Source organism: Puma concolor, chromosome A1 (assembly GCF_028749965.1).
Source record: "Puma concolor isolate L17-30 chromosome A1, mPumCon1.1.hap2, whole genome shotgun sequence".
NCBI lineage: Eukaryota > Metazoa > Chordata > Mammalia > Carnivora > Felidae > Puma > Puma concolor.
In genome coordinates this window covers 117,336,639-117,349,817 of record NC_141667.1, presented here as the reverse complement: position 1 = coordinate 117,349,817, position 13,179 = coordinate 117,336,639, and the positions used below count along the sequence as shown (strand labels likewise).

Genomic DNA, 13,179 nt, shown 5'->3' with positions numbered 1-13,179 from the left:
AAGTCCTTCCTTACTCAGCTCTTTCCATGTTTTGCATGCTGGCCAAAGGTACTAATTCTTGTGGAACATACTCTGCTTTTTCTGCTGCGCTCTCCCCTACCATGATGTGTTTCTTCATGCCATTGCCCCTTTAGATTGCCTGCCACAGGCTTCCCTGTCCAGTGATCTGTTCCCACCCCCAAGTCCTCTAGGCAGCTCGGTGCTTCCTTACCCAATGCCTCCTGCTGAGGTTTGACTTTGATTTACCCTGAATATTGGGCCTCCAGGGGCTGCTCCTCCCAGCACACAATGCCTCAGTGACCTCTCTCTCTTACATAGCTATTCCACCCCCTCCTGAGGCCCTGATACCTGCTTCTTAAAAGAGGCAAGAACCACAGAGAACATGCCACGTCTCTCTTCCTTTCTCTTCTTTCCAAGGTGGGTCGAAGAAGGGGACGTGTGTGTGGTAGGGGAAGTGGGCGTCTGGCATCCTGCTTTACTGCAGCTGGATCTTCCGTTGTTGCAGCTCCATTCCCAAAGGAATCCAGGGAAGATGTCAGGAAGAGATGGGGTGTGCTTAGCAAAAAGCGCTGGAGCTCCGATTGTCTCAGGAGCAGGCAGGGTAGGAAGCCCTGGACATTGTGCCAAGCACCTCCAACCTTCTTGGGAAGTAGAGTACCCTAGGGACATTACCATGTCTCACATAACACATATCACACCACAGCATATCGCAAATGGTTTATGTCAGTTGCCTATTCACATATGCTACAAAGCAGAGAAAAAGGCCTGATGGCATAGGGAGGATCAGGTCACCTCCATAGGATTAGGAAGATAGGGGAGTTCAATGTGGTCCTTGTGCAGGCCTGGAAACTGCATACCATTCTCTAGCATCAGAAAGGGATCCTCCCACAGGAGGATTTGCTCAGTGATTTCTCCCTTTCTGGATGTCTAAATGAAAATAACTTTGGGGCCCCCATGAGATAGTGTGGAATGGTATTTCTCCCTGTGCACTCTCTCAGAGTGCTCCAGGAGAGCTGAGCATTCCACACCAGAAGATTCTAGCACAGCCAAGTAAGTCTGGAATATTACAATCTTTGCCTGACTCCAAAGAGACAGTCTCAGCTTCATGAGCAAGTACGGACCTGCTTCCCCTGTTGAGAAGCTCTTATTTTCTGGAAGCTTCTAGTGGCCTCATTTTCTTTGTATCCCCTCAAAGAACAAATTTGGGTTAATCTTCAGGTAAGGGGTTGCCTTTTAAAGACACTTAAAATACCTCCATACTAAAATAATATAATTATGCCCAAAGAGTAACCTCTGATTGACTTCTGTCTTCTAAGTAGTCACAGGTCTGTCACTGAGTTCTAGACTTTTATTTATGACCAGCCAATTTTAGCATTTTCCTGAGCATTTGTTCTTGGGGAAGAGTGAAATAATAGGCTTTCCAAGTGTGGTATACAGAGGTTACAGTGGGCAGGCTGGAGATGGATATTCACCCTAAAGATGGTCTTAATATCTTGAATACCTCTGCTTTAGTGATTATACTAGAGGGGAACATCCCAAGGCAATATCTCAGAGCATCACTCTAAGGACATATGCACCAGGAGGAAAAATGACTAAATATCATCCAGTATTCTGCTCGCTTTTGTTCTTCATCCTGATACATGGGGCATTACCTTCTGGTGAGTAATTTGGCTGGTTCTGGCATTTATGTAAAGTTGATTTGTGAGCTTTGACACTGTAATCTGAAAGAATGCTTTAGAACTATTTTGTATTTATTTGTGTAGGAGTATCATTTTACTATATCTGTATATCTGTATCTATAGAGAGAGACTATGCAATTGGTCCACAAATAAAAGACTCCGAGCCAATGTGCAAGGGCCTTTGTTTCCCCATCTATTAGTGCAGATTATGAAACCTAATTTATGGGGACCAGGGGGCTTGGGCAATTCAAGGTAGAATGTGAAAGTGATTGGCAATATGCCCACATCTCAAAAATGCAAAACTTTTGAAAATGCTTTGCCATGAATTTCAGTAGGTCATTACCTTTTTTGTCCTCCTTTATAAAAGAGTCCTGTGGGGAGTTTTAGAGAGACCTAGCCTTAAGGACTGAAGAACTTGATTTTTTACCCATCTACCATGAAATCCTGGGCAGTAGCAACTGTCTTTCCTCTCTCTGTAAAATATGGGGATTAGGCTAAAGGCCTCTTTAAAGTACTAACATTTCTTAATGTCTTTTCTTTTTGGCTGCCTGTTCTGAATCCTCTCAAGCCCAGGCTAACTACAGGTTAATCAAAAATTTACTTGTTATACTAGACTGGCAACATATATGAGATCAGTGATTGCTTGCTACTTATCCATCAGGAGTAGAAGAGTTATTCCACACTTTTTGAGGGAAAAAAATGAATGCATGTGTAAATAAAACAGTTTGGGGGGTGCCTGGGTGGCTTAGTCAGTTGAGTGTCCCACCCTTGATTTTGGCTCATGATCTCACAGTCTGTAAGTTCAGGAGCTGTGTCAGGCTCTGTGCTGACAGTGTGGAGCCTGCTTGGGATTCTCTCTCTCTCTCTCTCTCTCTCTCTCTCTCTCTCTTTCTCAAAATAAATACATCTAAAAAAATTATAAATAAATAAATAAAATAAAATTTTAAAAAAGGTTTTCTGTTATTGCAAGCTTTCTTGGTAATAAATTAGAATTCTTTAATTCTGCCAACAGATTAAGCTATGGTTTACCAGGTATTACACTCTGCAACTATTTTCATTTATGTCTTGGTTTTAGAACCTCAACACTGGTGGCCACCACATGGAGCTGTTAAGGTAATCTTTCACTATATTTCTCAGGATTGAGATTCTAATTTGAGTTTTCTTTGGGTTTGCTGTTTTAGAATCTTACTTCAGGAAGGTCATCTGTGATGTTCTCCAAAGTCCACTCACATGAACATGGCAGGTACACTGTAGATACATGAGCCCCAAGTAGAGTGATCCAAACTGGGAACCAAGATGAGATTTGGTCATTTGGACACCAGATAGCCCTCCATAGTGCCTAGAAAATGACTACCAACAATTGCTAGGGGATAGAGGAAGTGGAGGGATTAGTTGGGTGACAGACATACAGGAGGCAGATGATGGTGGCCTGGCCATGGTGGTGGTGTTGGATAAGGAAGATGGAAAAGTGTTTCTAAGCTCAAATATGATCCCTCTTTCTCTACTCAGCCAAAACTCTCTCCCACCTTGTATCAGAGGCACATTACCAATCTTTCTATGACACTCATAGAGCCCCTGAGACCATCTCCTCAAGTTCCAGCAGACAGAGTCACATCTTCAAGCTGCCACTGACACCAGCATTGTGACTGGATGTGGGTTTTCATCCCTGATGAGACATGTCCCTTCTCTTGTTTTTAGTTTTCCCTAAAAAATCAGGGCATTATGCTAAATGCTTTCACATTTCACAACTTCAAGAAGAGAGTTGACTTGGGGATTTTGAGAGTGGATAAAATATGATAAATATTTTAAATTGAAGCCTATGAATGTCAGTGAAGCATTTCTTTCCAATTATGAGCTTTCAGGGTTTTTTGCCCACTTGGCCCAGAAATCTCTAAGACTTTTCCCATGTCTAATACTCTGAGAATGAAGGAGATTGAGAGAGAAGCTAAATTTCACAAATGCATTCACTCTTCTTTTTCCCACCATAGTGTAGCAGGCCTCTGTACCCCATTACCATCAGGAGGTCCTCACAATGAAGGTGTTGTGGTTGTCAGACAGGATAAATTTAGGTTTGGCCTCCACTGCTTTGTGAAGGGACAGCTGTAAGAGCTTTGTGTGACTGTGATAGGATGCTAACTATGTTTAGATTTTCCTAATCAAGTCCAGATGTGACCTACCTGTTTGTGTGATTCTAATGTCATTCTTTTCAAATCAATTTCAGGTGAAATGTCCATATAAGAAAGTAAACTTGAGTTGGTTCACTGGAACAGTGAACCCCTGCCCTGGTTTATATCAACCCATCTGTGGCACTAATTTTGTAACCTATGAAAACCCCTGCATCTTGTGTGTCGAGAGCATGTGAGTACTATTTGGGGGGGAAAGAAGAGAAGGAAGACAAACTTAGTCCACCACAGTTACCATGTACCTCTTCTGCCAAGTGTATCAGCCTTGAAGCCAGGAATTTGCTCCAGTTTGCAGAGATAATAATCAGTCCCCAGTCATAAGAGCATGTGGTAATATAAAGCCCACTGGGGTAGAAAGCAGACTCAGTGTACTCTGTGGTGTTTCAGGGCCTTCTGTCTGAGCCCTCACATTCCCATATGCCAAGTGATGGATCAAATCCCCTGTGCTACATGAAGCTTTGGTTATTCCTTTGAGTCCTGAAATTCTTTGGTATGAAATTGTGGTTTGCCTTCTCTAAGATACCTTCAATCTTTTATGTGTCTGAAACTCTGAGCTATGATGAGGTGACTGCAAGGTTTGGGTCCTTTTGCTAAGAGCCCCTGTTTAGGTTTTTGGATTTATGGGACATGATTATCAGTGATTAGACACTGAGATCTCACAAAACCACACCTTCAGGTTTGACCTCTGTTTAAGCCAGTGCAGTTCACAGGGACTAAAATGCTCCTCATGGCATCACAATGCCAACAATCATTTTGTAATTTTATACAAGGATCAATGTCAGGAATGTGTAAATTCCACATCATCCTGACTAATGAGGAATTGGGCCAAAGTGTGAGGGTGTTAATAGAAAAAGATGAGGACTTATATGCCTTATAGATCACAAGCTCAGGCCTGACTGAGTAACTTATTTTCTTTCTTTCTTTCTTTCTTTCTTTCTTTCTTTCTTTCTTTCTTTCTTTCTTTTTTTCTTTCTTTCTTTCATTTGAGAGAGAGAGAGAGTAAGCAGGGGAGAGGGGCAGAGGGAGAGAAAGACAGAGAGAGAGAGAGAGAGAGAGAGAGAGAAAGAGAGAATATTAAGTAGGCTTCATGCTCAGCACAGAGCCCGAAGCAGGACTTGATCCCACGATCCTGGGATCATGACCTAAACCAAAATCAGTAGTTGGATTCTCAACCAACTGAGTCTCCCAGGAACCCCAAATAACTTATTTTCAAAGAGTTTGCAGCATAGCCCATAACATCTTCCATGGCATCTTAGAATCACAGAAGGATAACTGGATAGGAAAATCCAATAACCTAGTTTTTGTATGTAGTCAATTCCCTTTATGCTCTGGCTCTTAGTTTCCTTAAATATAAAATAAGGATGGTAGATAAAATAATTTTAAAAAGTTTTTGTAGGTCTGACTTTTTATTAATGCAATGTTGATTCTGATTGTTGCCTTTAGGAAATCTCATGGGAAGATTAGGTTTCAAAATGATGGAAAATGCTAGCTGAGTGAACTTGGATGTCAAAGAAGATATCTTTTTTTCTCTATCATGACAACCCTTCCTTGCATTTGATAGTGACAGAGACCTGCCCCTGCTGTGCTTGTATCAGATAACTAATGGCTCCTTCCTTAAACTTCTTTCCTCATTGATGCACTGCCTTCCATATTCTAATAAATGAACTTTTCTGAAAGTCTGATTTAACTTGGTCCTCAGATCTGTGTCTCAATTCTCAGAAATAGAACAAAATGAACATTTGAGCCAAAGGTCAAAACCAAACAGTGGGATTCATCAGCTTCTTGATACTGTGAACGGCGAAGGAATCTATATAAAGGCTCCAAGTTGTCTTCCAAGGAACACAATAGAAATTTCTTCCATATTCCTATAGCATTTCTTAAAAAAACAACTACTAAGAACTATGGAGCATCATGCTCTTCCTGGCCATTCCTCTTGCCCACTTGCTGCAAAGTCCTTGTTAAACAACTTCACTTTTAGACTCAGTTTTGAAACAGAGACATTTACATACATCTGGTTTGACTCTGCAAGACCCAACATTTCCACTGGCCCCACTTTTCTCCATAGAAGGAGGCCTACATCAGTGGCATCCATGAATGTTCCAGTGGTTTTTTAAAATTCTCTTGACATATTTTAACCTCTGAAACCTATTGGGACATGTTCTTCTCTGGGCTCTATTTCTTCTGTGTATATATTCATTCCTAATATGGAGAGAAGATTAACATATGCTAATATGCTCTCTTCCCCTCAGCCAGCTTGCTCCCTGCTGACTTGGGAAGATCATCTCTTCTACCTCTGAATATCCTTGTAAGACTGTGGTCAGTGTTTATCTGTTCTGTTAGCTCTTTGACCTTAACTACTATGCTAATTACAAGGTAGACACAGGGCTCCAGTAAAAAGGAAAAAATCACCTTTGGTCTAGAATATGAAAAGCAAATTGCTCTGGGGGAAATGAAATAGACTCTATCTTTATGTATGTCCATTTCCACTGCTCTAAGTCCTAGGTCATGCAGGAGCACTGAGAACTCTGAGGAGGATCGTATTCTAATGCTATTGCCTTGACTTCATGTTCACAAATCTTTTCTTCTGTAATGATTGGCCATGAGCACCATGCAGTAGATTTTTCATCTCAAACATTTTAATTTTCATCTCTACAAGTTTGATTTACCTTTCATGTTTCTAACATTTTGACATCTGGAATATAATTATAATAACTATTTTTATGAATGCTAATTCTAACATCTGTGTCAATTCTGGGATGGTTGATTTTCTTTTCATTATGGATGATATCTTAGGATATGCACATTTATGAATGAATTTATGAATGCATAATTTTATGAATTTTATCTTGTTTGACTCCAAATATTTTAATATTTATAGAAATAATCTTGAGTTTTGTTCTGAGACACAGATCAATTACTTGGAAACAGTCTGATCCCCTGGAATATTATTTTTAAGAGTTGTTAGGTGGGACCAGTACAGTATTCACTAAGTAGCTAATTGTTGGTCATTATTGAAGCAAGCTCCTATTGGGTACTCTAGTCAATGTTCCCTGAATTATAAGTTTTCTAGTATGGCTAACAGGAACAGCCACTATTACCCTATATGAGATCTGGGCTTTGTTACCTCTAATCCTCTCTAGTGGTTCTTTCCTGGCTTTATGTATTTTCCTCACGCACAGGCATTGATCAGTGATATGCTGAGCTTTCTGTCCAGCTCTTTCATGCTGTCGTCCTGCAAACTATGGCCACATTGGTCTCTCTCCTCTCAGCTCTGTCTCCTCAATTCAGGGAATCTACTTGCTCCTTCTGTGATCCTCTTTCCTTTCCTGGGAATCTCCCACAATGTTGAAATCAAGGCCAATCATAGAGCTCACCATGTTCATTTCCCATCTCTCAGGATTTGGCATCCTTCAGTGCCTGATGTCTAGTGTCATTGTTTCATATATTTTGTCTGATTTTTTTGTTGTCTTTCCAAGAAGGAGATATATCTGGTTTCTCTTACTATATATTATCTGAAGGTAGAAGTCAGCTTCATCTTTATCATGTCATGAGACTTAGGTTTTCCTCTGACACCTTCTGAAGTCTAGAGTAGCTTAGTCAATGTACTTAGTTGTCATTATTCTCCTTTTTCTAAGAATTCTAAAGGATTAGACTCGTTTTCTGTAATAATACAAAATTTTTCAGTAAATAATAAAATATTTACTTCAATGTTCAATACACAGCAGTACTGTGTATATTTTTTCTGTTACTTGATATTTTTTCTGTTACTTGACAGTAGACATCTCCAAAGAAAGAAAGGAGGGCAGCATATTTATCCAAATTCAGGACTCACCTCCTTTCAGTGCTGTCTCTAAAACCTAGTCATTGCCGTACACATGCTCTCATTGCCAACATTAAGGGAGCTTCCCGGTAGTATTCCTAGTTCCGGCACCTGTTTTGAATTTTGAACTCCCGCCGTCACATTCCCTTTACTTTGCATTCTCTAATTATTTATCAGTCCCAGGTTTTTGTCATTGCTATCTTCCCTTTCCCCATCTTGCTCTGCTTGATGATCCCACTCACATCTGCAATTATTCTACTGTCTATACACTCATAACTTGCATATTCACATAAGACTGTACCCATATACTTAGTATCAGATATTAGACATCTTAATTTCACTGGCTCCTGGAATTACCTCCATTCTCTTGTCTCAACTATAATCCTGCCTCCATTCTACAATCATTTAAACCTGACCTGTTAAAAACAATTCTCTCCTGTGAGTTATAATAGAAAAAAACATCTTAGTATGACTTGTAAGATATTTGTTTCATCTGCTACAGGCACTGCCTAAAGCCTAACTTTAGCCATAATGAACACTTAGGACTTGGAACAAACCCTATTTACCCAGAAGGTGGCAGTAAAGCACTGCCATTTAGACCAATAACTGACCAGCCCTACAGCGGACTCCTCGCATACCAACCATGTGATTTGGGACAAGTTCTAATGCTCTATGAGCTACAGATTTATCATCATTTAAACTGATCATATTAACAGCACACACCTGATTTTGAGGAGAAGTGAAGCTCCAAAATGTTTAAATAGGGATGACCAAGTGAGTAACAAATGGGGGCAAGACCTCGGGTAGAAGCAAGAGAGATCTCCTTCACTGCCTGCATGTGAATCCCTGTTTTTGAACCTAATGAAGGGGAAGAACTTGAGATGAAAAAGGATTTCAGCAATTTCTGATGTTACTGTCCTATTTTTCCCCCAGGAAGGTGAAATCTCCTATCATAGTGCATGAAGAGCTCTCTCTATGGATGAGAGAGTTGGGAAATGTTGTATCTAATGGACTAAATATTACTCTTAGAATTCTGTGGAGTTCTTTTGTTTTTCTGATTAGATTTTTTTTTATCCAAAGAAAGTTAATCAACTCAAACGCACAAACTTGAGTAAATTGTTTATCATATATTTTCCAAACAAAAATTAGGAATTTCTTGGAGTATGGGTATGTGTAGGCAGCCAAAGAGATTCATTGAAATACCATGCAAACTACAAGACCAATCTACACCCTGGTTCATTTTCTTTAATTGAAATTTTTAATTTGTAATTTAAAATTATTTTGCTTTGTGATAGTAATATGTACTCTTCAGGAAGAATTCAGAAATACAGAAAAATACATTTTAATTTAAAAAAGTAAAAGCAAGCAAAACATTACAATCGAGACTTACTGTCACTGATTTTAGATTAAAATCTTTTCTGAACTCCTCCTCTTTCTCTCTTAATGACTGTGATAGAAATAAAAATAGAATCACACTACACATGCTACTTTTGAAGTGAGAATGTACTGAATAGTAGGTCAATATGCCATTGAAGAAGAAGAAAATATATCTAAATGGGTGCAATAAGTACATTAAAGTGAAACTTATTTAAAGATACTACTTCCAAGAATATCAAAATAACAAATGTATAAGGAAAAAAAACTCTAACAAAAGGTATGTATAATCTATACCTTGAATATTATAAAATATTAATCAAAGATTGTAAAGAAATCCCAAAGAAATGGAAGTACATACCCATTCATCAATTTAAAAATTCAATATTATAAAGAAATACATTCACTCTAAATTGTTTTATAGATTCAGTATAATCTGACTCAAAAATGTGGCAGGAATTTTTTTTTTGGTTTTGTTTTTGTTTTGGTAGCTGGAGTGTTGGTTTTTTGTTTTTTGAGAGAACAACAATTTTATTTTCAAATTTGTATGAAAATGTAATAGGAATAAAGAAGATAATCTTGAGGAAGAACAAAGGTGGAGGATTCACATGACCAGGTAATAAGATTTATTCTCAACCAATAATAATAAAGAAAATATACTGCTGCAAAGATAGACAAATAGACCAGTGGAATGGAATTGAGAGTCCAGAAGCAGACACACACATGTATGGTCATTAGATTTATGACAAAAAGATCCTAGTAGTAGTAGAATTTTGAAAGCATGTTCTCTTTATTAAATTATACTGAGTCAACTGGATATGCACATGGGAGAAAGTGAATCTTGACTCAACAATGTCAATTTGAATTGATATTCAAAAAAAACAATTCAGAAAATCTTTTGGAAGGAAATAGACTTTCATGAATTTAGAGAATACAGATATTGCTTAAACTAGCAAAAAAAGGCATGAAGTGTAAATAAAAATATGGTAAACTGTGCAATATTAAAATTAAAATTCATCAAAATTTTAGCAAATTAGTAAATTAAATTAGTAAGATTAGTAAAGTAAAAGGTAAACCACCTACTAGGAGAAAATGTTTCCAATACATGTATCCAACAAGAGGCTCTTAGAAATACATGAAGAACTCCTATAGATGATAAGAAAAACACAACACCCCAATAGAAAAATGTGCAAAATAAAGGAAGAAGTTATCAAAAGGCTAATAAATTATACATTACCTCCATTTTTCTTTACATTTCAGTTGCGTTTTCCTTATCTAGCTTTTGATCTTATGTTATAATAAGTCCTGTTCTTTTACTAAGGTGAAGTTCTGAAGACAAACGTAATTTGTTTCCTTGGATTATATTTATTTTCAGACAGTCATCATGTTTCTTTCATATAACACAGCTCTCCTTAATTTTTCTTTGGCTATATTATGATCAGGGACTGGCATACCTTTCAGCTTTCCCATTTTAATTTCAACCTCAAAATGTACAGCTCTAGCCATACTTCTCTTTGACATGGAGTGAATTCATTTTCCTTAATCATCTGTATACTACTAAATGCAGCTTTATTGCCTTGCCATTTGATCTATCAAATAAGGGCTTATTTTATTTCACTCTCCTTTTTTCCTGTGGTGAGAAGTTTGTGATTAAATAGGGAGAGCTCAGCTGGAAAGAATAGGGCCTTTGCTGGAAGAATTAGTCCCTCTCTGCTGTCTCTTCTCTTTTTCAATTGACATGAGTGGCAATTTATCTTATATACATGGAAAGAATAGCTTTGTATTGATTCATTTATTTCCCCTTTTGGATGTGGGAATTTGGAGCGTAAGTTTCCATCAGAGATGAGTGAATCTACTTTTTAAAATTGGCTTTTTTCATCCTTCATCTCATAGCATCTTTTTTCATTTTTTCCTCACCTATCCAATCTATCAAAAGAGGAAAACAGTTTTATTTTTTTTTTTTAATTTTTTTTTTCAACGTTTATTTATTTTTGGGACAGAGAGAGACAGAGCATGAACGGGGAAGGGGCAGAGAGAGAGGGAGACACAGAATCGGAAACAGGCTCCAGGCTCTGAGCCATCAGCCCAGAGCCTGACGCGGGGCTCGAACTCACGGACCGCGAGATCGTGACCTGGCTGAAGTCGGACGCTTAACCGACTGCGCCACCCAGGCGCCCCAAGAGGAAAACAGTTTTAAAAAAAACCCTCTTCCTACTCTTCAAATAGTCTTTTCAATAGAAATTGTGGAGAAATTTGTAATCTTATAATTTCTGCTTCTGAGGGTAAGTTTCAACTTAAGACTTAAGCTTTGACATCTCAGGTTGTTCTTCTTTTCTTATTTTCAAATTTTGCAATGTACTTCAAGATCTGGTCCCCAAGCATTCTTTTTTTTAACATGCTGACATGAAATTTTGACACACTTCTTGTTTTTGCGGTTCATTTGTTAACATTCAGAAGAAGGCAATTCTGTGGTCTGGTTTTGCTGTGCCACCCTGCTTTGTTTATCTACTGCTGAATGGCAAATATTCCAAAACTGAGCATTTTAAAGCAATAACAATTTGCTATTTTCACAATTTGGGGAGTTAGCCATTTCATTCATCTGCTTCCCGTGGGGTCAGCTGGAGTGCTGGTGTGGCCAGAAGTTACCCCTGCTAAATTCTATTTTGATGAAGTGGCTTCTGGAATATCATATATTTCATAATAGATATAGGATTATGTATACAGGAATATTATGTATGTGTGTGTGCACCTGTATAGGTAGAAAACTTAATGAAAAATATGGGACATTGGAAGTTGTATAGAAAAACTTGATCGAAATAATGAAAGTGCTAAAAATTATTCCATTTTTAAAAGGCAAAACTGCACGGATGCCTGGCTGGCTCAGTAGGTAGAGCATGTGACTCCTGACCTCGGGGTTGTAAGTTTGAGCCCTGTGCTGGATGTAGAGATTACTTTAAAAAAATAAAATCTTAAAAATAAAATAATTTTAAAAATAAAAGGCAAAACTGCAGACATTTAGCTCATGGAAGAGAATATTGATAGAGAGCATGAGATATGTTTAGGAAGGAAAGAAATAAACAAAGAAAGGACATGGGAGAGAGAAAGGAAAAGAGGGAGAGATTCTATCAAGGGACAGAGAGATACACTGTGATCTGTGTGGCTTCAAGGTAGAAAATTAGGGTAATTGAATCATCAGAAAGACAGGTCTCAATTAAAATTAGGGAGGCTTTGTCTAACTGTGTAATCTAACAAAGGAATGGGCTTCACTGCAAAGGAGTAAAGTCCCCTTCTTAATAGTCAAGTAAAGGTTTAATGACTGCTCTTACAGAGGCTGTGGGAAGATTGCAGCCAGGTGCAAGCTTTGTATATCTAAAATGTTTCTCAGCCGTTAGAAATTATGTTTATCTTCTCTATGCATGCAACTGCACCACATGAGACAAAACTTAGGACAACTGAGTACAGATCAGAGTTTGATCAGTGACCTGAGGAGGACAGATTCTGTTGCTATCCAATTCTTTCTGTCGCAAACTAGCTCCCCAGAGGCAGGCTCTCATGAGAAGCTGGGTGGGAGAACAATCTCCTTGTGCCTGCTGTTAAGGTAGGGTTGATGTCATACCTTGGGTAGTATTCAAGGGAAGCAGAAACCTGTGAATCACAGTCTGGTTCCCAGAAGAAAAAAGTATAGGATGGAAGCTAAATCTGGGAAATAAAATAGCAGGTTATAATATTTTTGCTTGTAGCTATGGGGAAGAAAAGGAGATAAGAAGCTTTCCTCAGGCTTCCTTTTCTTCATGGATGTTTCTGTTGTCTAACCTGTTTATTGTGCCTATCATATCACAAGGATAATTTTTACTAACCTCTTTTCCCATAACTAGACCATGAGCTTCAGGAGAGCAGGGACATTTTATATCACTGTTTATTGTAATATTCCCTATACCTACTCTAATGCCTGGCCTAATGTAGGTGTTTATTCAACAAACGAATGAAGAAATAAATGAAAAGGACTTAACCACCTGAGATCTATCACCCCACTGAAGCCATAACTAACAATATGATGTCTGGCTCTAAAACATTTTCATAGTATGTTTTAAACTAAGACATGGCAAAATCTTCTCAGATTGCC

The 13,179-nt window shown here is 38.3% G+C and overlaps 1 protein-coding gene across 1 annotated transcript; it reads left to right on the top strand.

Moving 5' to 3' along the window:
- The first annotated feature begins 1,588 nt into the window (after positions 1-1,588).
- Positions 1,589-5,351, top strand: SPINK14 (serine peptidase inhibitor Kazal type 14 (putative)). Its single transcript, XM_025923872.1, has 4 exons — positions 1,589-1,658; positions 2,755-2,792; positions 3,901-4,037; positions 5,306-5,351. The coding sequence occupies exons 1-4, from the start codon at positions 1,589-1,591 to the stop codon at positions 5,349-5,351; spliced, it is 291 nt and encodes a 96-aa protein (XP_025779657.1).
- Positions 5,352-13,179: the final 7,828 nt, after the last annotated feature.

Coding starts and splice junctions, on each gene's coding strand:
- SPINK14 (XM_025923872.1), top strand. CDS start 1,589: ATGACTAAATATCATCCAGTATTCTGCTCGCTTTTGTTCTTCATCCTG. Junction 2,793..3,900: donor CACCACATGGAGCTGTTAAG/GTAATCTTTCAC, acceptor AATCAATTTCAG/GTGAAATGTCCATATAAGAA. Junction 4,038..5,305: donor ATCTTGTGTGTCGAGAGCAT/GTGAGTACTATT, acceptor TGTTGCCTTTAG/GAAATCTCATGGGAAGATTA.